This window comes from Syzygium oleosum, unplaced genomic scaffold (genome assembly GCF_021117445.2).
Source record: "Syzygium oleosum isolate NSW1041296 unplaced genomic scaffold, Sole_v2.1 Sole_v2.21, whole genome shotgun sequence".
NCBI classification, from domain to species: domain Eukaryota; kingdom Viridiplantae; phylum Streptophyta; class Magnoliopsida; order Myrtales; family Myrtaceae; genus Syzygium; species Syzygium oleosum.
In genome coordinates, this window is record NW_026607505.1 from 3,819,197 (window position 1) to 3,844,781 (window position 25,585).

Here is a 25,585-nt window from a genome sequence, read left to right on the forward strand (position 1 = left end):
TTTAACTTTCGAGCAAAAGTGAAAGGACCTTTTGAAAAAGTAAACAGAGGGGCGATTTTTGGCCAATTGTTAGCAAACTCTCCGCCAGGTGGTTGACCGATTGACTTTTGGTTTGAAAGTTGAAGGTAACAAGTTCGATTTTCCAATCTATCCTCCATTCAAGAAAACTTTGATTTCTCTGGAAGGACGTCCTCCAATGGACTATTGTTATTATGTTGGCATACCCAATACCGTCCGGAAACTGGGGGGAGGCTGACTTACCTTGCTCCTGACTATTTAGTCAAATTTTTTTTTATGTTTGGTGTCGGACCAGATCGAAACTTAAGCTGCAATTCAATTGCATATGAAGCTATATCATTGCAAAACAATATTTATTTATGATTGAATATGCTAAATACTCGATTGTTACTTTCGAATTTACTAACATTCGAGTTCATTCAATTGGGGTCAAATTTTTTAAAGTGACTCGATTTTTTTCCTTCAGGAGACGGGCAGAATGCCCGTGCGTAGTTAGTCTACGGCACGTCTCTTTTGGCACGTTTATGTTGTCTGCCAAAGCAAACTTTAACTTGCCCTCTTATTTTTTTTAATTAAAAGATTCTTTTTTAGCTGATAGAATTGTTCTGCGCGAATGACTTCAAATCTTCAATGAACTAAAATATCAGCCTGCGACCAAAACGAATTAAAAAATAAAATAAAATATGAGCCAACGTTCTCCATTACCGTTATTCTATTTCTATCCACTAATTTATCCCAAACTTTTTTTGTAACGCCATAAAACTTAAGTTTGTATCCGAATGACATATTTACCTCGTCACGGTTTTATTAAAAAATAGTTTGTTAAAATTATGACGTGAATCTCACTCAGCACATCAAAAAAATTAAAAAGAAAAAAAATCAAACTAAAGGAGAGAGATTGCGGATGGTGGCGTCATTGTGTTCCGGCTTTGCCGTCAAGGGCCATCGACCCCCATAGGCAATCAACGAGGTTAAGACCTTAGATCTCACGGATGTGCCTCTATTTGAGTCAAATGTGGAGTTTGCTCCTCATATTGCGAAGTTATTATTTACCGTCTTGAAAGTTATTGTTCATCGTTTTCAAGCTCGCGATCATTCAACCAAAGCTCTTCTGGCGTTGCCCACTGCCGCATGAACCTCCGACGGCGTTTGTCTGCTGTTGCTCGACCACCTGCAAGGTGGTCATCGCTTGCTCTCAAATTTGAGATTTCAAATTTGCGCAAATGAACTAGGAGGGTTGAGACAGAGAGGAGGGGCAAGTCTCTTGAAGACGATGATCTAGCTGCAGGGAGCTTCAAAGCCAGCCATGGCAGCCGCGAGCTTTAAGGTTAGAACTGGCTTTGAAGCTCGTGGCCGCTCGAGCTCACAGCATGGCTCGAGTGAAGGGTTCATCAACGAAAAACAACGCAACGGAATATTGAACCCTAGACAGGATCCATGTGTATATTGAAATCGAAAGGAATTTCAAACGTGCCTTTTACGGATGAATAAATCGGCCAATGATTTTTGGCCCACACAAATCATAAAGCGGTCTCTAGCAAGACATTATAACTACCTAAGTATAGTGAAGGTCGATTTTGCGACACAGCCTAATCTACAACTAATATTAGAGTATCAGCCTTGATTGATTCTCAGTGCGGACCACTAACATCGAGGGTTTGCTAACATTGAGGGAGGGCTTGAGAGTTAGAGGAGAGTCTTGAGTAATCGTAGGTGGTGGGGTTGAAAATATCGATGTCTAAGACAATATAGAGCTCAACCCATGCTTGGATTTTTTTTTTTTTTTTTTGGAACGTATCCATGCTTGGATCATTGCCCGAGCAAATGACGAAGAAGAAGCGTTTCTCGTGTTGTTGATGTACGGCCGCCCCACTCAAGCTCGACACCATCTGGGCCGAGCTCCACTTACTCGCAAGGTCGACAGCCTATGGAGCTCGACGACCCTCACCGGCAAAGTTGGAACGGCTGTGGCACCTCCTACCATATGCAATCTCTCCTCTTGTTTGATTTTTTTTATTCTGCCTTTTTTAGTTTATTTTAAAATCTTTTCTGACGTGGCTCTACATTTGCATCACTTGTCCAAAAACATTAGTAACAACGTCATGTCAAAATGTGTCACCCGAGTATAAATATAAGATTTTTAATGTCACGAAAAAAATATTTATTATAAACATGTCAGATTTTTTATGAAAATATCCCTTAAGTTAATACAGTCTCGCTTACGAGTGTTAGGAAATGCTTTTTCGTGCCTGAGAGAACTTTGTAACATAATTCTCATTAATAAGTACTTCCATTCGGATGACCAATAGCTTTTTTTTTATCTCCGTGTAGAACACCAACTTAGGACAAAAAAGGTTCATTAAACAAAGACAGCCATAAATATCTCCACTCGGATAACAAACCACCTTCTTGTACTCAGAGGTTCCCATGTCCCCAAACAAGAAACTGCATCAACTGCAACAACTCCAACCTCATGTAGACACGCAAGCCCAGTATATTCCAGAAAGAAAGGGGAAGAAGCGACGGACTTTTTCAATACAAAAACAGGGAAGAACCAAAAAAAATCCCATAATGCATTGCGGACATGCCTAAAGACCCTGATCGACTAGATAGTCTCCGAGCCTCTCGACAACCATGTTGCATTGACCAGCTGTCATAGGCTCATCGTATACGCCAATGATCAAGGCCTGATTTGTCTTCTTGACGGTAACACCCCCAGGGCCCTGAAATCGCATGAGATCAACTTAGTTATGTGAAGGACCAAGGGGCGAGGATTGGAAGAAGTATAATATACAGACATAGCAGCCAACAGTACAAGACATGGCAGAGAACAGTTCACTTGTTAAGTTCAGCAGATCGAAACGTCAGAGACTAGAAATTTATTACGCATAAGTAAGCACTAAAGGAAAAGTACGTCAAGCAAATTTACATGTTCCAAAGTAAGAGGCAAAAATTGGTAATGGTTCCAGCAAAACCAGAAACCACTTAAGGCCTAGCTAAAAAGGAAATTTACAATGATCTTACTCCCTTAATCATTAACAGAAGATTGAGGGGGGAATTCATTCTCCACAAGATTTGCGCTTTGAGTCAATTAATATAATTCAGCTAGACAATTACTATGACGATTCAACTGATTATGAGCATCACAAAATCCATTCAAGTGATATCCCTGTCGCCACTTGGAAGCAAGGCAATAAGTTGAAATCTGACACAAAGCAAGAAACAACATTTTTAATCTTATAACATGAAAAGGATAAGCATCCCATGTGATGCCTCAACGACAAACTTACCTTCTTGCCACGGATAACAGCACCGGCTTCGCCTTGGATCACCATGTACTTTGTGCCACCAAGGTACAAACCAGTGGGTGCAAGCGACCCAGGCTCATCAAAATCACGCATTATTCCAGCTATCTCTTCAGGCTTAAACTGCAGAGCAACACACAGCCAAAAAAGTCATATTCATAATTCCAATAAGAACGGGAAGATTTCAAAAATTAAAAAGGTGAGAGGGTAATCATGTCAATTCTGTCCAATGTACAGTCCTCTTGTTTGACTGGATTGCTTTATGCCAAAAAAGATTATAACCTGATAAAACTTACTTAAAATAATAATGCTTTTCATAAAATTTCATGCTAACTAACTGAACACGTGGAATATGCAATATTTTTCGTATCCAATGTGTTGACATACGCAATGCTTCTTTCGCAGGCAGAAAGTATTATCTACTTGAGCAACATGTGCAACGCGAGTGAAAAGGGAAAAAACCGATACTTGTATCGAGATAAGACAACTTGAAACCTATACTCATCAAACACTAAGAGAGAACGCACGATCATTAGGGGAGAACAATTTTTATAGTCTTTCATTCCAGTCTCGTAATTGACAATCCTTCCGATCTTTCATCATGTAGACGAGGCAATCCAACCTTTACAGTTCACACACGCGTGTGCATACCAACCAATAAAATCCTGCCAATTGACACTCACTAATCAGATGAAACGATGCGCCTCCAAGAGGATACACCGCCAATCTTCAGCCTAATTACCTCCAACCTTTCTCCTTTAAGTCGATTGGATTTCCTCGCGTGCTAGAACGTTAATCAAAGAACACGTAACACTGGATCTAGTAAGGTCATCTATCAATGGCCAGTCACGACTAGTTGGCCTCAAGTTACAATCCCACATTGCTCTCGGTGATTCGCGCACCATTCTTCTACGACACGGATACAAAACAGTATCAACCACAACACAACACCGATCATCATCATCTCCTCAAACTTCCGCACGGGATGTGAAGTGTCGCACATAACTCCGAAGACTACATCGCACAAAAACACGGTCGCTGATCCGGTCAAAAGTCCATCTACAGACACGCCTGAATTCCACCACACCGTACTCACCAGTCACAGTCGAATCCGACGCGCATAACCGATCGAATCATAATCACACTAGCACAGATCTTGCTCCTCCGCCCATTCAACACTCGATTCCACAAAAGAAACTCGTCAAGCGCAAGCGACAACCGCCGAAATCACACAGATTACCAGGAACCTATCGGAGACTCCACCGCCACCACAAGGAAACACAGAATCAACAGCCCGATCAACGGATCCCGAAGCGAGAAGGCGCGTAAGCAAGCGAGAGAGAGAGAGAGAGAGAATGAACCTGGGGGAAGCTGGTGCTCTGGGCCCAGACGTTGCCGTCTTGGCCGATGATGGCGGCGGAGGTCAGGTGGTTGCCCTCCATCTCGCACATCAAGTGCTCGTCGACGTACTGTTGCCACGACATCTTCGTTCGCTAGAGAGAGAGAGAGAGAGAGAGGGGGGGGAGAGGGGGAGGGAGACGGTGGTGGTTTTGGCTTAAGAGCTCTCGGTTTTCGACAAGAAATGGGAAGGGAACGGGGGGAAGTTATAGCGGAGGAGAAAGAGGGGGGGTTGCGTCGAATTAAGCTTCGCGAAGGCGCGTGGGGCGCGTGCCGCGCGCGCGCGTGGGCGATGACCGATGAGGAGGCTCTCCTGATTCAACATCTCCAGCGTGGATTATTCTAAGGTGCTCTGTCCTTCTTTTTGAGCGGGACCCACTCCGACCTTTCAAAAGGGGCTTATTATTTATGTACCTTTAAATTGATAATTGCTCCGCCATTTCTTTTTTCCTGAAAAAAATGAAAAATGGAAATGGTGCGAGCGCGCGACCAATTCATCGAAATCGTGAACAGGAACAACAACGATGTTTTCACAGGAAAAAGGTAAAGCAAATTCTATTATTTTAAAAAAACGACATATCTATTCTTAATCATTGTATGGTACCAAACCTTTTCATAAGCCCATTTTAATTAACTATATTCAATTAAATCAAATTTTCTTCTACTTAAAATTTGCAAAGGGGGATGTGCTTGCGCTCATGTGGGTAATGCTCAATGCACATGAGCATCCGTCCTCCACACTAAAAATAAAGAAAAGGAGATAGGAAGTAATCATAGCAAAGGATTAGAATGGAAGATCTTTAGAAGGTTTAAAAGGCCTTGCATTATCTTGTTTGATATACAAAACCGTCTATACAGAGAAAATAAAAATACTAGGTTCTACACAGATTTCAGTTAACTAGGTGCCATTTTATAAATCAAGGAACTGATTTTTTTTGCTGTCAAATTATTTATGAAAAAATGCCAATGTCCCATGTCTAAACTACTATCAGAGAGAGAGAGAGGGAGGGAGAGAGAGAGAGAGCTTATTCTAAGTTCTTTAAAACCACTGATGTTACAAAGCATGCTGCAAAAGAGCAGGAAGGATGTAAATAAGTAGAAGTTCTTTAGAAACCACTGATGTTACAAAGCAAGCTGCAAAAGAGCAGTAAGGATGTAAAGAATCAGCTCTATTGATTAATGACTTAAGCCTAGTTTCTTACAAAAAGATTTTCCGTTTCTCCTGCTGATGCTATTTTCTAAGTAGAAGAAAGCAGTAATTCACAATCACTTTCCAAGCTACCAGAAAGAAAGATCATCTGTTCAACCGGTAGCTTCTTCCTCTAAAAGCCGTCCCAGTTGCCATCTCTGGTTGCGAGCGAACTTGCGCCGGCTGTCCCAACCGCAATCTTGTGACGAGCTTGTGTCTGCTTGAGGTCAAGGAGCTCACCATCATAAGGATTAAAGTCATATGCCAAAGTCCAATCTCTAGTTTTCAGACAGAATTAGAACATACTGCATATGCTTGTAACATTTATGATGCAGTTTCAATTTTTAACAACAAAAGGGATTATAAACAAGGCATTTCCAATTAAACAAGTATTGGGCCATTTACAATCCCATTTCACCTTTTGCATGCATTACACTATCTAACCATGGAAGCAGACATAATATCTAATCATTATGCTAAATTATTTAAAAGAGCAAAATAAACACAGTTTGACATTTACAGGTGACGATGTCTTTTCAGAAAAACTTTGCTTGAGCAAATATGAGGACGGAGATCAAAGAACCTTCAATATCCTTCGAACTCCAAATGGAATACACAATAAATGCATGCAATGTATCAGGAATGCAATAGCCAATCATAATCACCCTGTCCAATCTCAAACCATTAATGGACTGGATTCTGCATGGCCCTTTTTCTGTTTGCAGCTAAAGGATGTGCCAGACCTAGGGGTACGACACTTCTTTGCGATCTGTTTTTAATGATATCAGATGGCTGGACTAATAACACTCACTGGAAAGCCAGATATTTATATTAAAGGAAGAGCTCCCAAAATACCTCTGACCCTTATTTCTAGCTACCTTTTCTTCCTAATTAAATATGATGCAAAAAAAAGGATACACCCATCTTGGAGTTCTTAGCATGTCCTTCCCACCAGCAAGAGGATGCAGCACGGTCAGGAAGTAATAGAGATGTCCAGCAAGGATCCCGAGAAGGTCTGGCAACATAGGTGAACCGAATATAACATCCAATGCAAGCATAGCCCATGGTAGGTAAAACGCCTGCAGAACAAAGCGAAACAAGTCTCTTATTCCGTACCAAGGGACCGGCATACTGACAATTGAAGTGATACTGACAGTGAAAAACTAGCCATTTTTACGGAAGCTGACAACATACCTTCAGAGCTACCAGTCCGTAAATGTTGACTTGCGCATTTGGAAACTCTCTACTCCATACGTATAGAAGCATGAAAACCAAAGAAACCCCCAGGAAGGGAGTCCATAGTATAGGGATGGCGGCTAAAACCTAAAGCACAAATTAATTACAAGAAAACTGATGAATCAACCATTTAACTGGTGTAAACCAAGAATTGCAACAAATGTTTATTAAAGAGAATGCGGACCAATAAGGAGAACGCCCCAAAAATCATCATCCATAGGAAATCTGCTGTTCGCCTTTCAAATGGGCCCTTCTCAAGTTGAACTCCATATCTGGCTCTGCAACAATGAAAGATAGCAGTCTAAAAAACTACACAGAACAAAGTAGGTTTGAAGTGGCAGTTCTCCAACTAGCCTAAATTACCACAACAACAGATGTCTATTTCTACTGGTAGGACGTGACTTATCAGCCTATAATGCTAGATAATAATTTCATAAATCCTTAATCGAGCAGACACATACATCACGAGTAATGGATGAACTACAACAATTTACAAAATACATTTTTATACATAATCTATGAGGCACTTACATCATCAACAGACGAATTCCAAAATTAACAGAGAACTTCCCTAGGAAAAAGAAATTAGTGAAAAGCCGCCAGACCTACAAAATGAATAAAATGTCTGTCAGATATTCTACTTCAACCTGAGAAACAAATACAAGTGGAAACGGTGTGTCGAGATCAACATTATAGCAAAGACAGAAAATAAAGACACGAAGGAAGAAATGTAATGACAAGTAAATAATTGGAGATGAAGATATAGACAAACTTCATAAGGTACTCTTAGAAATCAGGCATCTTCTAAACATCTAATTAAAAATAATATCATCAGAACATAAGATAAGTGTCTGCATGGTAATTCCCTCCTTGATTTACAAGTGATGGTTTCTCTCTCACTTGATTTAAGAAACTTCGATAACCCTTAATCCCTTAAAAGCAAGCTGGTTGTTTATGGGCAGGCAATAGCCAGAACCTTCCTGCTAAAAGTTAGAAACTAACTCCAGGGAAACAGATTGTTGTCTCTGCTAAAAAAGTCAGAACATAACTTCAGGGAACTAGACTGTTTCTCAAAAAAACAAGATGACGAAGGTGCCGAATTACAAAACTGGCTAGTGCATGATATGGGTACAATCATAGCGAATATGGTACAAACTTTAAAGTTTACTGGCAGAGATATCTAAGAAAATCACCCAACAAAATAAGTGTATTAATAAAATATGTGAAGAAGAATGGAATTCATTTAGACATAACCCACACCTGGAATTGTTTGAATACTGGTTCATACATTAATGCAGCGTAGTAAGGATTGAACAATCCCAAATGAAATGCCACTGTTGTTGCTACGCATATGGTTCCAAAAGCTTTGCTTATTGGCGGAAGCGAATTGTAGAATCTGAAACAGATGCAGAGAGAAATATAAGGCATTATTCCTCAACACCGGTCAAAATCCGACAAAAAAATAATCTACTCAAAATGAGTGCCATTTTGTCAATGTTTTAAAATCCAACAACAACAATAGAACTATAACATCTCGGCATTAGTAAAGTAGAATAGAGCTGAACAGCTCTATCCCTAGGTCCTGACTCCTAACAATAAGAGATACACATTAGTGTACTTCTTGTCCCAGAACAGAAAGCCCAATGATCGAACATGTGGACATTCTCCTAACCTCGTGAACTTGGGCACTAAAACGACAGTGCAGTAAAAATGTCCTAAACGTAGCATCCATTACAACAAATTTTCAAATTTCCTACAGCTTCCCAGATATTACCCACGGGTGATCCCACGAGAAAAGTTGTGTCCCACAAGACAATGCCATTAACAAACAAGAAGACTTGCATCCATTCCAGAAATGTTATGGATCGTCTATTCCTTATCGCCATTGAACAAGACCTAGCCTTATTCCACCAACTTTCAGCATGCAGATTCTTGCGCCTACCTCTGATTCACAGAAAACCCATCCAAGCACTAGCGTGAAATTTTTTCCTATCAAATCCCATATGCAATCAAATTCTCATCTTGGCCTTCGATAAGCCTAAATCCCGAAATAAACTGCGGGACCTTCCCAAACCAACGATTCGAACATTCTCAGTTAAATTCCCCAGCATGACCCAGTGATCCACTATTTTTCCCCATTCGAAGCTCCCGAATCAATTTTTTTTCAACGAATTCGAGCCAAGGAAACCAGTAAAACCGCCATGAAACTACACGATGCTCGAGCTGACGGCGACCAGATGCAGATGCGGACGAATGCAATGATAGACTGCGAGCACGACGTATCGTGCAAAGCAAAAGGAAGAGGATATGGAGAGAGAAGTTACTCTGCCGGAGACGACATCGGAGCGAATTGAGAATCCGATTCCGGCGACCTTCCGCTTCCGCTTCCGCTTCCGCTTCTAGTGCTTTCTTGAAGGAGGAGGAGGAGTTGGAGTTGGAGTTGGAAAAAGCGAAAACGTTTCGATATCAATTTAACAAATCTCGTCTGGAAATTTAATATGACTTGTCGCGGAGATGATGTATGACGGACCAATCATATTCTGCTTATTGGGCATGGACACGCTGTAATTACGGTTTCTTTTTTCTTTTTTCTTTTTTTTTTTGTGACTTCACCTCCTGGAATTAAAAAGAATTAGCCCCGAACCTTCTGCACAAAGTTCAATCAAGTCCTCTAAATATTTCTTTTGTCAATTAGACCCTGAATACAATCCTTTTCTGCGAAGTCTCTACTTGTATTTTTTAAAAAATGATTGAAGAAAACCAGCAAGCGATGTGTTTTCATATCTGAAGCTTCGTTTATTTCACTGAAAATAAATAATTTAGAAAATATTTTTCTTAAAAGATAATTGCTTATAAAAGCGGATGAACGAAAAAAATTTCGTCGTCTATGAAAATATTTATATATAAATTGTTGTCGATAATGAAAATATTTTTCATCGCCTGACCATTTCAAGCAATAAATTTCAAATAATTTATTTTTCACGAAACAAATGGGATCTAAAGTAATGTTCTTGCACCTAAAAAGTCCAACAGTAATTGATCATGGGCAGGCTTTGTGTACCTAAAGTAAGTAGACGTCCAGTATATTAGAATTGTGTATCGAGTTTTGTTGATCAAGTACATGCATGGGTTTTTTTTATTGAATTTTGGGGTAATACCATGAAAAATCCCAAACTGGTATACTTATGATAATTTTACCCAAAACTAATTTTTTGACTATAAAAAATTCCGAACTGGTACACCTGTAATAAATTTACCCTAAACTAATTTTTTTACCGCTAAAAATCCAAAACTAGTACATTTGTGATAAATTGACCCTCCATTAGTTTCCGTTAAATTGGATTAATACCACAAAAAATCACAAATTGGTACACTTATGACAAACGGAAGGTAAAACATAAAACTGGTAGGTCAGTTAATTGCCGCGTGTCATTTAACAAAGCAATTTGACAGTAAAATTTAACGTAAACAAACCGAGGGTAAATTTGTCACAGATGTACCCGTTTGGGGTTTTTGGTGGTCAAAAAATTAATTTGGGATAAAATTGTTACGGGTATACCAGTTTTGAGTTTTTCGTGATATTAATCCTAGAATTTTCTTTGAAAAGTTTGAAATTGAAGTGGCCATTGCATTTGTCTAGTCAAAAGTATACACTATCTCAACTTCTTTATCACTCGTCTCGTGTTATTCATTTCAACATACACAATTTGCATTTTTATTTTTCAAAAACCTGCCTCGGAAGATGCACGAAGTAAAAAAAAAAAAAGTCATAATGATTATCCAGAAAGTCATAAATCTACCATACGATAACCAATTTAGTTTTAATTTTTTTAATTTGGTGAATTTAGTTCTGAGCATTTTGACGATTTGTCGATGTAGTCCTTTTTGCCAAATTTGATTGGAAGTCACTAATGTGGACAATTTTTTCATTTTATTATTTTTTTGGATTTTTTCTTTCATTTCATTTCCTTTTCTCATCTTTCCTTTTTCTTTTGGGGCTAATTAAAAAAAAAACACCAACTTTACATTGAATGACATCTCTGGCTCGAACTTTTTTTTGTCTCAATAAAAAGCACCAATCTTTACTCGAATCCCAAATCTGACCCCTGTAATGTCAAATTTTCAAATTGTTCGGGCTAAATTTAGGATTTAATTGAAAGTTAGTGATTTTTTATGAGACAAAAAAAAAAGTTAAGGCCACAACTGTCATTCAAGGTAAAGTTGGTGCTTTTTTTTTAATTGAAAATAGGCCTTTTCTTTTTTCATTTGTTCCTATTTCCCTTTGTCGGTCTTGAGTCTCGACGATGGCTGGTAGAGGTTGCTAACCGTTGACAAAGGCCGCAACACCTTCACCTAGGCTAGGGAAGGGAAATAAAAAAAAATCACAAATTTTTAAACAAATTGCAAGAATTGTCCACATGAGCGATTTCCAATTGAAATTAGTCGGAATGACTATATTGGTAAATAGTAAAAAAGTTTGGTATTATATTGATAAATTGTCAAAAGATATATGACTAAATTGACTGAATTACAAAGTTTAAGACTGAATTGGTCGTCATATAATAGATTTGGAACTTTTTAGACAATTTTTTTTTTTAAAAGTGCAAATTTGGAAGATAACAACTAGCGTTGAATTCGGATTATATTTTAAGGGTTTATACCATGAAAAATCTCAAATTGGTACATTATTACAAATTTATCACAAACTAATATTTGAATCACAAAAAATCTCAAACTGGACAAATTTACTTCAAACTAATCGTTGGGTCATCAAAAACCCTAAATTGGTATATTATGACACATTTACTTTCATTAGTTTCCATCAATTTTTAGCGTGAAATTATTGAGCCGGATGACACGTGGCAGTAACTCAGTTGACATGGCAAGTCCATGTGGAAATCCCCACCTCTCTCTTTTTGTTTCTTCAATTAGCCCTAATTTGAAAACAAATAGGGCTCATTCTCTGTCTCTCTCAGAGCACGATAAACCTAGATCATCTTTCGATGAACTTCGTTGATAGAGTTGGAAAATAACGTGTTTCTCTTTAAATCACTCCCAATTGAAGTTGTTGAACATCCTAATTTGGTGATTTGGATGAGTGGCCAAACAAGCTCGAGAAAAAAAAAATCAAAGGCATTGTGCTTGAATGAGTTCTGATACCTAATCACAAAGATGAAGACGACGATGAAGGAGTGTGCTTGATGAAGAGAAAGACAAAGAAGGATTGGAGTGCAGAGAGAGAGAGAGAGAGCCCTATTTGTTTTCAAATTAGGGATAATTGAAGAAACAAAGAGAGAAAGTGTTGTAAATTTTCACGTGAATTTGTCACATCAATGAAGTTATTATCACGTGTTATCTAGCTTAATAATTTCACTATAAAAATTGGCGGAAGCTTGATGAAGGTAAATGTATCACGGATGAACTAATTTGAGATTTTTGGTGACCTAAAAATTAGTTTGAGGTTAATTTGTTACATGTGTACTAATTTGAGATTTATGGTGATCAAAATATTAGTTTGAGATCAATTTGCCACAGGTGTACTATTTTGGCGTTTTTTATGACTCAAAAATTAGTGTAGGGTTATTTTTTCTTATCGTTTCACAAATATGTAACTTTACATGAGTATTTTTTAATTTGATTATGTCTGTAACCATTGTAATTAAATTAAACTATAAGGTGAATCATTGTAATTTGATCATGGCCTCGTTAGCACGCGACATTGACGGGCTGTGCATGCCCACGCGAAACCTGGTTTTATATTCTTTTCTTATTCTTTAAATTAATTAAAAATTCAATCAATAATTAAGATGCCAATTAATACAAAAAAAATTGTTATGCCCAGTCACTGTTAAAAAAAAAAACCGGGGGCCATTTCTAATGTGAGGTTTTGGTTTACAACCTAACAAGATTGCATAATATGAGACGATACGTTTATTTATTTTTACCTTTAATTGTAAGAAAATTTCAATGAATACATTAAATCTAAAAAATAACGATACTGAGGTAATTTTTTCACAGGAAAAGAAGTATACAAAAATGTCAAAAACTTTAATTTCCTTTTTTTTCGTCTTTCTTGCGATTTTCTCGAAGGTTCCCTAGGGGACCAGTTAGCTAAAATCCCCGCGGACGACGCCACCCACCGTCACAGAAATCGAAATGCCGCGCCAACAGGATTCTGCTCGAAACGGCAAGTGTGCGGCCGCAGTAAACATGCCGATGGCGCTCCACGTCACTCCGCACAACCCTGTCGACTGGCGGCGGAGCCTCTACTACTTCCTCCCGAGGTCCGCAGCCTTCGCCTGCGCCTTCCATGGAACTCCTCCCGCTCGCTTCAATCCGCCGTCGCGCATCGATCGTCGGAATCGGACGATAGTCTTCTTCGAGACCAACCCCCTCGGTAGCCTGAACGAGCCTCGAGGAGACCGGTGCTTCCTTCTTCCGGAGCATCGCGAGTTTTGAGGTTGGAGCCGATGGATCCCTCGAGCGATTCGCGCTTCAAGGTGATCACCGGCGATGCCGGTTACGTGCTCGAAGACGTGCCTCACCTGTCTGATTACATCGCCGGCATTTCGGTACTGTCTTTCACTATTGAGTCTGCTAGTGCTAGGTAGTGTCAAGGAATGTGCTTAATTTCAGCTATTAGCTCGTTTTCATGGCATTCAATAGTGATCACACTCCCAATCTCGGATTGTTTGATAGAGACTCGGGTTTTTGGACAATCGGTTTTGGAAAAACCGTGGCCAAGTACATGTACATGTGTTAGTGGTGTTTATGTGCTTGTATATTGTGAAGAATGAACTTATGTCCGCTGCGTAGTTGAGTTGCTAAGGTTGCAACTTAACTTTCGGTTTTAATCGACTTAAAAATCAGATTGAACGGGGAACTTGTGGGGGAAATCATTGTCCAGCAACGAAGATGGATTGAACTCATATCGATCCTCTGAGGGAGCAAAAAGCTCTTATGTAGCTTCATGTGTTCGCTATAGTCAAGATGAATTGAGTGATGACACTAGTTAGTCCAATTCAGCATTAAGTTAGATGTAGAGGTGAATTTAGACATCGCATGCTGACTTTTGGAATATCACCTACCCACTGGTTAACTAAGCCGTAGCATATATTCAATTTAATTAGGCAAGTGAGAATGACTGTATGAATTGGCAGTAGCAAGTGCTTCTGGACAGTAAAAAATTTCAAGGGTGATGAGATGATGCTTTTTAATTTTCAGGAACGGTTAGAAGTTGCCACTGAACTTAGACAATGTCTATATTCACGCATATTTCTAATCTTCTTCTGAATAATGCATAGATTTTTAGGTTTCAGTTGTTTCACAGAAAATGAATTATTCGGAAAACATTTTCCTTAAAAATGATTACTTGTATTGTTTGAAATAATAAGTCAATGAGAATTTTTTCATTATCAACAACAATTTATGTCTAAACATTTTCATGGACAATAAGAATATTTTTCTTTTATACATTTTTGTAAGAGATAGAAGCGATTATTTTTAGAAAAATGTTTTTCAAATCAATTCATTTCCGCGAAACAAATGCACCCTTAATGAGCTTATGGCAGTATGAATATGGGTTTAGTGGAATTGCATTCTTCAGCATAGCCCCCTTTCATTATATACTAATTTAATCTGCCTCTCCCTATTTTTAAATTGCAGACATATCCCAATCCATTACAGTCCAACCCTGCATATTCAGCGGTCAAGTGAGTGGGAGTTTCTTGTTTATTTATCTAATAGAAATTTCTTATTGATAATTCACTCGTTTTCATTGCTTATGACTGTACATATTCTTGTCTAACGCAGGCAATACTTTGTGAACGTGGATGACACTGTTACTCAAACTGTAAGTTCTTCTATTGAACTGGATTATGATCTGTCTTTCGGGGAAAAACATATTCTGCTTCTTTAGGTGCACCAGCAGTCCTCAATAGCTACTGGAAAATTTTCTCTTTCTTGCTAGACAACCAATATATTCAGGTCTTGGGTGTTTTAATTGATTGTAGCCATAGATGATTTGTGGATAAATGTAACAATTAGTCTTGAGTTTCAAGTTTTAGACCATTCATTCTAATCTCTTTCTTGAAACGTCGGTAGATCGTTGTTCACAAGAGCAGTCCAAGAGGGACTCATTTTCGACGTGCTGGTCCTCGCCAAAGGGTATGTATGACACTGCAAATTATCTTGGAGCTGTAAGAAGTGATAAGTCATTTCCCTCATTTGTAATGTATGAACCGGTCAGGTGTACTTTGAATCAGATGAAGTGCATGCATGTATTGTGACATGCGGGGGACTTTGCCCGGGGGTGAACACGGTGATCAGGGAACTTGTGTGTGGCCTTTACCACATGTATGGTGTCAGCAAAGTGCTGGGAGTGGAGGTGAGTAATCATGTCATTGCATGCTTCTAGCAGATTATACTTATTTTCCAGATATGACAGCTGAATCAAATGATGTATGTCGGGGTTATTCCTTTTGATTCTCTCCTTAGTCCTTCCATTTATGCATACCTGATCCTTTTTCTGCTTTAAACGAATAACTGTTTTTTGTGGCAAATCATTGGAATAGAAATTGGTCAGTCATTAGAGAACGAAGATATGGGCTGCATAGCTTCATATTACCTGATGTGCAGAAGAAATCTAGAGATGGTGGAAATGAAATTGTAGTGGTTAGGGGAGTAATTGGGTTTTAGAGTAAATGCTCTGCTTTGGGACCATCGGTACTTGATGGATTATAAATATCTGTAAGCACACTCCGGACATCTCTTGGCCAAATCGAGGATCCTCCATGCTGTTTACATGAGAAGGAGAACATTCTCATTGCATTGAGGATCCTCCGCTGTTTACATGAGAAGGAGAACATTCTCATTGCATTGACAACATTTACTACATGGACATTGTCAACATCACCCTGCAGATGAAGTTTCATATACTCTCTGTCGTAGTTTTTTCTTGCATGCAAATCTTGCTATTTAGTATATGGTATTCTTAATTGACAATCTTAAGATTTCTACATATAGGGAGGGTGCAAAGGTTTCTATTCTAGAGATTACATTAATTTAACACCCAAAGTGGTCAATAACATACATAAACGTGGAGGTACCATCCTAGGGACGTCACGAGGTGGCTATGATACCCAAAAGATAGTTGATAGCATTCAGAATCGTGGTGTTAATCAGGTCAGTTCAACGTATTTTGTTTCTTAACCTTTCTCGAGTTCTTTTAACCCTTTTTCCCTTTTTTCTTAATGAACTTAAGTTTATTTAATTTCCTTGAATGCTTCAAATGACTGTTGTTTATGATGGCCCAGGTTTATATCATTGGAGGTGATGGAGCTCAAAAAGCAGCGGAATTAGTTTATGAGGTAGAGTTCTGTGTTGCAGGATGTGATTTATGCATTTTGTGTTGCCATTTGTCTGACAGACTCAAGTGTCTTGATCAACATTTTCAATAAGTAGATGGCATGATTTGTTGCATAAATTCACATTGGTTTCTTCAAATATGAGTCTATTGCCCTAGCTGATGCTCCACTAGGGGTTCTTACAAATTACAATTCCGTGATGCGACTCATTCTTTAATGCCTTGATAGTTTGGACAGTTGTACAAGTCTCCTTTATTCTTACAGAAATGTGGTATAGTACTATTCTCCGCTTCTCTATCATTTGCTTGGTTCCTAAGATCATGTCGAAAAGTTTGCTTAGCCAGTCTAGTCTCGCCTTCTCTATACTTTTCCACACTTGCAATCAGGATTGGTCAGATTTGACTGCCTTTTCATTCCAACTTTTTGAAACTGGTCTTAAGGAAAAGGTCCTCTCCTTAAGACCTTTTTGTTCCCATCTTTAATCCACCTGACTCCTAAATCTCCAACTGCATACACAGAGAAAAGAACCATGAGATTACTTGCCTTTTTGGAAATGTAAAATGTGATATATGCATCAAGTTTTTTAGCTAATGAGGAAAAGCATTTTTAATCTGCAAATTTCTCATAGAATCTAGAAACGATCTTTTTATGTTTTTTTTGCATCACATACTGTACATTTCAAGTTATATTTATTGAACCCTCCATTAGGCTTGATTTTTTGTGCTAATCTTTTGGGTTTTCTTCTGAAAATGAGGGTATTGACATAATAGCCTTTCTGGTGTATTTGGGTTTGACTTTGAAATGAAGCATGTCCTGCTGGTGAATAATCATGGAGAAACCTAATAATTAAGAACATTGACATACTTTCTAACATTCGTCAGTAAAACTGTATTTTTCTAGTTTCTCCTTTGTCAGTTTAGTTTTTGATGACCTTAAAAAGCAGAGTTTTTTTGGGAAACAGTGGATTAATAACGGTTGCTTTCATGTCCTCCTTATGTTTATAATGTGCCATCAACCTAAAAATATGGTTAGAGCTACTTGTCATTAACTACTAAAATTTGAAAGTTCCATATTTACCGCTCAAATCAGTGCCATTGATGCGAATGTTCTGGAACCATCACCTTTATGGTGGGGCATTCTCCACCTCTCTACATTTGATATAATGCTTATTCGTACATCTTTTGTCTGGTATAAATCACTAGTGTAGACGTCTTCTCTTGTCAGGAAGTTAGACGGCGTGGCCTCAAAGTAGCTGTTGCTGGGATCCCCAAAACCATAGACAATGACATCCCGGTACTTGCTGTCGACAACTTTTGGAGGGTTCAGCACAACTAGCTTGTTCTGTCCTAACTTTAGGATCATCTGTTTTATTTATTCAGGTCATTGACAAATCGTTTGGATTTGATACTACTGTTGAGGAGGCTCAGCGTGCGATTAAAGCTGCTCATGTGGAAGCTGAAAGTTGTGATAATGGTATCGGAGTGGTGAAATTAATAGGACGTCAAAGTGGTGAGACTCATATGCCTTGTCGAAACTCTGGATTTTTAGTCTATGCACATTCATCTTGCAGCCAGTGTTTATCCAGAGCTTCCTTTGTCATATCAACAACATTTCTTACTTTTCAGCCCTCTCTTCGTAGTTTTTCTTTTAATATCTTGTTGGGGTTCATCTTTCAGGTTTTATTGCTATGTATGCTACTCTAGCCAGCAGAGATGTGGATTGTTGCCTCATTCCAGAGTCACCGTTTTTTCTTGAAGGAAAAGGTGGTCTTTTGGAATATATTAAGAAAAGGCTTCAAGAAAATGGACACATGGTTATTGTGATAGCTGAAGGAGCAGCAGAGGGCTTAATCCTGAAGAACCAGAAGACCAGAATTCAGCTAGAGGGTTTAGGAAGCAAGCTATGTAGTGATTTTGGTTTATGGATATCTCAGAGAATAAAGGTATTGTTTGATTATGGACTATAGTTCTATGGTGATAATTATGATACCAACTGTACCAACAAGATGCTTGAGTATATCTTCTTCTTTTTCAAAATCATTTCAAGCCCCCTGTTTTGTGACACCATGTATCAATTTCTCGTGAATATAGGATCATTTTGCGGCTCAGGACATTATGCCTATTAACCTCAAATTCATAGGTTGCTCCTCTACCTTCTCTTCCTCTCTTTTTGTCTTTTATTATTTTGTTATATCTTTTTTGAGCCTAGCTAGATAACCCTGGAATGAATTTGAACTTATCATAGTGTTTTGGCAGATCCTACCTACATGATCCGGGCTGTTCCAAGCAATGCATCTGACAATGTTTACTGCACACTTTTAGCACACAGTGCAATTCATGGAGCAATGGCCGGATATGCGGGCTTCACCGTCGGACCCGTCAATGGGAAACATGCTTACATTCCTTTCAATGTATGTTGATCAACATTTTGTACCTAGTACTGCTGTGCATCGACATCCAATTACTTCAAGAAGCACCCCACTGCTTTATATCTAGGCACATGTGAAGCCATCTGGGCCAGATTCGGATCCTGTTCTACTTTGATTTAATATAAACGTAAAATAGTGATACCACTGAATCGATAATTTTCCCCTTGTCATCACTGTATTCTGCACTGTGTTTTGTGTCAACAGCGTGTGACTGAGGCGCAGAAGAAGGTTGTCATAACCGACAGGATGTGGGCAAGACTGCTTTCTTCGACCAACCAGCCCAGCTTCCTGGGTTCTAGAGATGTTGAAGCCAAGAATGAGGAAGAGCCATCAACACCGTTGCTGGATGGAGAGAACTCTAAAGATGAAACTGGCACTAATGACGTTGCCACCGTTCTGTAACCCGTATATGGCAGGTTGGCTTCCTTTGCCTCCTGCAACTATATGCTGTGCATCATATGTTGAAGTTATGTATGTCTTGTATATATGACTTATGTCCTACATTCTCATAAACACGGAGTATGTGGATTGCGTTTCTACTCTGGGATATAGTAAAGCATAACTAGTGCTGTTGCTCGAATCGTTGCCAGCTCTGTTTTACCTGTTTTGCCAGGACTTTTACATTTTGTACATTTTGTTCATCCAGTTTAAGACTTTTTGCATAGTTTTCCCACATAGCACGACCCCACGCCGGCGTCGGTCCAGCTATTCAGAACCACCTCCGTGAATTCCAAATCTACAGGAAATATGATGAACAGTGCAACATTAAGGGGCAAAAGTGGAATACAAAAGTGAGGGCAAAAGTGAAATAAAAAACTTCATTAATTCTGAGCTCCAGCATTTCGAAAATGCTAGAATGCCCAATATTAGTCTCTAATGGCCTAGCGAAAAAAGCCTTTGGAAGACTTCGGAAATGCATTGCATTTTTCAAATAGGCTTTCAATTTTCCTCACCAAATACTTTAGCATTTGCACAAGGGTCTTTAGGGACATAAATGACTTTGGGAATGTGTTCCCAAATGCTCCCTAACCATCTCAGATTGATAGATGGTTTGGGAAAAATTATTATTTGTCCTCGAGTTCTTAGGATCATTGCAATTTGCCCTCCAATATATCAATTTCAGCGTCAATCCAACTGATATTTTCAAATTGATTTTAATGTACCCCGACGTTCACTCTAGCCAAATTATAGTATGAAAGTTGGTCACTTGCTGTTCCCTGACTAGGTGGCACTCGGTTGAGAGGGGCAAACACGTCCAACAAATTTAAAAGATTTACACTATACCCTCGATATTTTCCATATTGTACCAAATTACCCCTGAATGTTTCAAAATTTCTGTAACTACACCTAATCTTTTGAAATTCGTTGCAATGTTTGTCCAATTGTAAAATGTAAAAGTTAATTATAGTCAAGGAAAAATGAAAGTAAAAAAAGGAAATGAAGCATGTATTTCTAGCAATCAGACACTGCGCAAATCTTCTTCGAATAGATACTTACTCAATTATATCGAAAGCCCATCTCATCCCTCTATTACTGAAAAGACATATCATATTCCTATAGGACTTAATAAAAGAAAATGACATTGATATTGTCTGTAAATCAATTTGAAAAAGCATCATTTTAAGGACCAGATGAGAGAGAAGGGAAAAGGAGGGATCAATTCTTTTATTAATTAATTATTTTAAGAGATACATGCGATCGATTTTGAAATTTTTTTTTTCTGAAGTATTCATTTTTTGCGAAATAAATGAAGCCTTAAAAGAGGCCCCTCATTTTTTGTTCATTTCACTATTTAGTTTTCTTTCATTTTTTTTCCGTAAATAATTAACGTGATTTCTATCTTTAATCACATAAGGTTGAGTTTTTTTGTCTAGATTTCTAGCCATGATAAGACTGGATAGGATATGATATAGTAAATCTTTTAGATTTCATATCCTATATACTGTTTGGTGAATTGCGGAAATAAAGCCGGATATTTTCACATCTTATCATGTCCTTATTTGTTATGAACGTCATATCAGTGTAAATGAACCTAAAAATTGCACAAATAAAAATGATAAAAATATCTCACAACACTCTTACCTACTTCATTTTTATTTGCTTATTTTTTTTTTATCATTTTTCCCTCTCTTTTTTAATTATTTATTTTTTTATTTCCTTTTTCCCCTTCAATCATTCTCTAATAAAATTTTATTAAATAGTAAATTATACTAATATACCTAAAATATGTCATAAATATAAATACATTAGTATTGATTTATATATATGAAATTTATATCACAAGATATAAAGAAATTTTGATATAAATAAAAATAAAAATAAAAAAACAATTTTTTTTTTGTTATTTTGAATTTTTTATATTAAAATTCAAATATTATTCTAATTTTATTAATTTAACAAGTTTGTTATTTGAGAAAATTAACCTTTATATTATGATTATTAGAAATCATATCCACTTTTGTCCCACCTCCCCATTGGATAATTTTATCCGGGTTATATCCCTCATATGTCCGACTTTATCCTATCTTAGGCAGACATCAAACACAGGATAAGATAAAATTTATCGTATTCAGAATTTTATCCTGACGACTAAACGGAGCCTAATAAGTTTCAAAATATCCTAGAGGATATATTGCAAAAATTTCGAAACAGATAACGTTTGTGCAGAAATTTTAGGATTCTCGGTAGGGGTGTCAATGGGTCGGGTCGGGTCAGGTTTTCATGATACCCGACCAGACCCGAAACAATGAATATATGTGCTTGGCCCGACCCGAAACAAGACCCGAACATGATATAGCCAGACAATCGGGTCGTGTTCGGGTTGGGTCGGGTCGGTTCGGGTCGGGTTCGTGTTTAGAGGTTTACTAATCATTTCTTGCTATCGATTCATTTTCTCAATAACTTTATGAGCACCTTATTTTGCTCAAAATCTTCATGCTGTCCCATAGCTTCGTTAGTGCACAAACCTAAGTCTACTCGAAATCTGTCTGGATCGGCTAATCTACAACAAACCATAATAGGTGCACAACATCACATGACAGAGATGCCAAATCCATGACTGCCTTGCCCCAAAGTGATAAATGGCTAACCTTTTCAGGAAAAGATTAACTTCTAGCAACTCATACAGCAGCTATCTAAGGATGAAGCAACTATTAGACGTCATCGGAGTTTCGACAATGCAGACACCACTTTCATCAATATTTCGTGTGACTGATCCAATCGAACTCCCCATGACATGCGCACTTAAACCCATCCGGAAATTCCATAATTAGAGTGCAAAGGAACTGATTAACCACTTAATTCAAGCCGTCACCGATTCAATCTCACCAAACTTAACACGAAGCGAAAACAAAACGAAGAGCTATGGGATTCAGTTAATCTGGAGCAAGATTTACGATGTGCATCTGGTCGACAATCCAATCCTCAGTGGCGGGATCGACGCCGTCGAAGATCCCGGGCCATCTCGCCTTCGCGGCCTAAGGAAGCGGAGGGAAAGTCAACAATTGTGTTCTTTCGCTGTGATCCAAGCAAACCGACAGGAATCGGACACTAAGCAGAAAGTATTCCACTCAAATTACCCAGCAATAGCAAATTCGAACTGAAAATGACACTTCAATACTTCATACCAAGATAATACTACGAAATCATCCGGAGGACCACTGGGGTGTTGAGTCACGTGGATTATTTAATTGTCAATTGTTTAGCGTCCTAGTTATTAGGAGTCTGTTTTGTAGTGGTGTAGAACATGGCTTTGTGTTTTACCAAGTCAATAGGTGATTTCTGCACGTTGCTGTTTTTTAGGGGTTAGTGGAGTACTTTCTTTTATGCTGTTAACTGTCGTGTGTCAGCTCTTTAAGAAGAGCATCTGATGTAAAGTTTTTTTTTTAAGAGAAAAAATGCAATAAGAACAACGTAGTTCTTTGCATACTGTGTAGCTTTCCTTCTTCCAAAATTCTGTAACACTGGTATCAGAGCCAAATTGTGAGAAGAGTGAGTTTGAAAAAGGAGAGATTGAACGTGAGATACCTTTGTGAAAAGTCGCAGCAGCAACTTTTTCAATGGCCACTGATAATTTCGTTCAGCCTGCCATTCCTCGCTTTGATGGTCATTATGATCATTGGAGCATGCTGATGGAGAATTTCTTGCGGTCGAAAGAGTACTGGCATGTCGTCGATTCTGGAGTAGCAGAACCAGCGGCTGGAGTGGTGTTGACGGATACACAAAAGGCTGACTTGGATGCATTGAAGCTGAAGGATCTCAAAGCCAAGAACTACCTTTTTCAAGCTATCGATCGATCAACCTTGGAGACAATTCTTTGCAAAGACACCTCCAAGCATATTTGGGATGCAATGAAGAAAAAGTATCAGGGGAACGCGAGGGCAAAGCGCGTGCAACTTCAAGGGCTTCGGATACAATTTGAGAATTTACGCATGAAAATCGATGAATCTGTTACCGATTACTTGTCGAGAACAATGACGATCGCTAACAAGATGCGGATTCATGGCGAGAAGATGGAGGACGTCACCATCATCGAGAAGATTCTTCGATCAATGACACCGAAATTTAATTTCGTTGTTTGTTCTATCGAAGAATCTAAAGATATTGATGATCTTTCAATTGATGAGTTGCAGAGTTCTTTGCTGGTTCATGAGCAAAAATTTGTCCAGCAAGATAAAGAGGAACAAGCATTAAAGGCAGTAGCCCATTCAAAAGGTCCTGATCGTGGGAAAGGGAGATGGAAGGATAAAGAGTCATATCATAAATCAAATGAGGATCACGCTGTCGATCCTAAATGGAAAGCGAAAAACCGTGACAACAACTATCCAAACGGCAACAAATCGAAGTTCTTCGACAAGTCAAATGTCGAATGTTATAGATGTCACATGGTATGGCCATTACAAGTCCGAATGTAGAACCAATCTTAACAAAAACCGTGGTGCAAAATCAAATTTTGCAGAGAAAGCAGAAGAAGTTTCGCTTTTGATGGTCTGTCATACAAAAGAAGAGGTTCATCGAAATTTGTGGTATCGAGATACCGGTGCAAAGAATCACATGTGTGGAGATAAGTCCGTATTTTCGACTTGGATGAATCGTTCCGTAACACGGTTACGTTTGGCGACAAATCTTCTGTTTCTGTTATGGGCAAAGGCAACGTTAAGATTCACACCAAAGAAAACTCTACTCAGGTGATCTCTAATGTTTACTTTGTTCCAGATTTGAAAACCAATTTGCTTAGCATTGGTCAATTACAAGAGAAGGGATATGAGATCTCTATCAAAGATGGAGTTTGTCGAATTCAAGATGAAAACTTGGGCTTAATTGCTCAAGTCAACATGACAACAAACCGGATGTTTCCATTGTATCTCGATGACACCAATCAATGGTGTTGCTCTGCGAGATTGAAGGACAAAGCCTGGTTGTGGCACTTTCGCTATGGACATCTGAGTTTTGGTGGTCTAAAGACGCTGCAGCAAAAGAATATGGTAACCGGTCTTCCACAAATTCAAAGTCCTTCTCAAGTTTGTGAAGAGTGTGTTGTTGGCAAACAACATCGAGATCCGTTTCCAAAAGGAAAAACATGTAGAGCGAAGAAGGTGCTGGAACTGATACATTCAGATTCATGCGGACCCATTAATCCAACATCAAATGGCGGTAAACGTTACTTTATAACGTTCATTGATGATTATAGTCGGAAAACTTGGGTCTATTTTCTGCAGGAGAAGTCTGAAGCTTTTCTAGCTTTCAAGAACTTCAAAGTACGGTCGAAAAAGAAGCGTGCATGCTTATAAAGACTCTTCGCAGCGATCGTGGTGGAGAATATAACTCGCAAGAATTCATAAATTTTTGTGAGACTCATGGAATTCGAAAACAGCTTACGACGCCTTATACGCCACAAAGCAAAATGGCGTTGCGGAGAGGAAGAATCGCACCATCGTAAACATGGTACGAACCATTTTGGCAAGAAGCAAGTGTTCCAAGAAGTTTTTGGCCCGAAGTCTGTCAATTGGAGCATTCATGTATTGAACAAGAGCCCCACACTAGCTGTTCAAAATATGACGCCCGAAGAAGCTTGGAATGGGCAATGCACCATGTGTCGAGCATTTCGAATTTTCGGTTGTATAGCGTTTGCCCACGTACCAGATCAGAAGAGGACCAAGCTTGATGACAAAGGTGAAAAATGCATTTTTCTTGGTGTTAGTGAACATTCAAAAGCATACAAATTGTATAATCCTATCACCAAGACAATTATCATCAGTCGTGATGTAATTTTTGATGAAGAGAGGTTCTGGTTATGGAACGAAAACAAAGTTGAACAGCAAATACAAGCTGATTTTGATGGAGAGAATCGAGAAAAATTGCAGCAGCCTTTGGAGAATGCAGAACCTGTAGAAAATGAGCAACAACCAAGCAATCAATGAATGTATTTCAGCCTCTCGAAACAGGAGATGAACAAAGAACCTCGACGAGTTAGAAGAAGGCCCGCATGGATGACTGATTATGAGGTAACTCGGGATCGATCAAACCGAAGACCCTTTTACTCATTTTGCCTTATTTTCGGATTGCGATCCAAGAGCTTTCGAAGATGCTCGTTAAAGAACCAAAATGGCGTAAGGCGATGGATGCAGAAATTGCAGCCATTGAAAGA

General features: G+C 38.6%; 4 protein-coding genes across 5 annotated transcripts; 2 read left to right on the forward strand and 2 right to left on the reverse strand.

Moving 5' to 3' along the window:
* Positions 1–2,317: 2,317 nt before the first annotated feature.
* Positions 2,318–4,863, reverse strand: LOC115671273 (profilin-1). The gene is made up of 3 exons (XM_030592797.2): positions 4,685–4,863; positions 3,309–3,446; positions 2,318–2,741 (listed from the first exon to the last, which is right to left on the reverse strand). The coding sequence occupies exons 1-3, from the start codon at positions 4,805–4,807 to the stop codon at positions 2,607–2,609; spliced, it is 396 nt and encodes a 131-aa protein (XP_030448657.1). The 5' UTR covers positions 4,808–4,863; the 3' UTR covers positions 2,318–2,606.
* A 942-nt stretch (positions 4,864–5,805) lies between these two features.
* Positions 5,806–9,594, reverse strand: LOC115671272 (derlin-1). Its single transcript, XM_030592796.2, has 7 exons — positions 9,471–9,594; positions 8,407–8,542; positions 7,678–7,751; positions 7,331–7,424; positions 7,105–7,233; positions 6,829–6,989; positions 5,806–6,127 (listed from the first exon to the last, which is right to left on the reverse strand). Exons 1-7 carry the CDS (start codon positions 9,485–9,487, stop codon positions 6,016–6,018), a joined length of 723 nt encoding a protein of 240 aa, XP_030448656.2. The 5' UTR covers positions 9,488–9,594; the 3' UTR covers positions 5,806–6,015.
* Positions 9,595–13,268: 3,674 nt separating this feature from the next.
* On the forward strand, positions 13,269–19,519 carry LOC115671271 (ATP-dependent 6-phosphofructokinase 6). 2 transcript variants are annotated; one of them, XM_030592795.2, is made up of 13 exons: positions 13,269–13,718; positions 14,812–14,858; positions 14,959–14,998; positions 15,250–15,312; positions 15,395–15,532; positions 16,171–16,329; positions 16,461–16,514; positions 17,736–17,804; positions 17,891–18,020; positions 18,188–18,453; positions 18,602–18,650; positions 18,767–18,921; positions 19,144–19,519. In XM_030592795.2, the coding sequence occupies exons 1-13, from the start codon at positions 13,617–13,619 to the stop codon at positions 19,339–19,341; spliced, it is 1,470 nt and encodes a 489-aa protein (XP_030448655.1). In that variant the 5' UTR covers positions 13,269–13,616; the 3' UTR covers positions 19,342–19,519. The 2 variants fall into 2 exon arrangements, with proteins under 2 accessions (XP_030448655.1, XP_056177066.1); XM_056321091.1 differs by lacking the exon at positions 14,812–14,858.
* A 3,091-nt stretch (positions 19,520–22,610) lies between these two features.
* Positions 22,611–25,358, forward strand: LOC130140750 (uncharacterized). Its single transcript, XM_056321058.1, has 3 exons — positions 22,611–23,808; positions 24,154–24,298; positions 24,812–25,358. Exons 1-3 carry the CDS (start codon positions 22,998–23,000, stop codon positions 25,356–25,358), a joined length of 1,503 nt encoding a protein of 500 aa, XP_056177033.1. The 5' UTR covers positions 22,611–22,997.
* Positions 25,359–25,585: the final 227 nt, after the last annotated feature.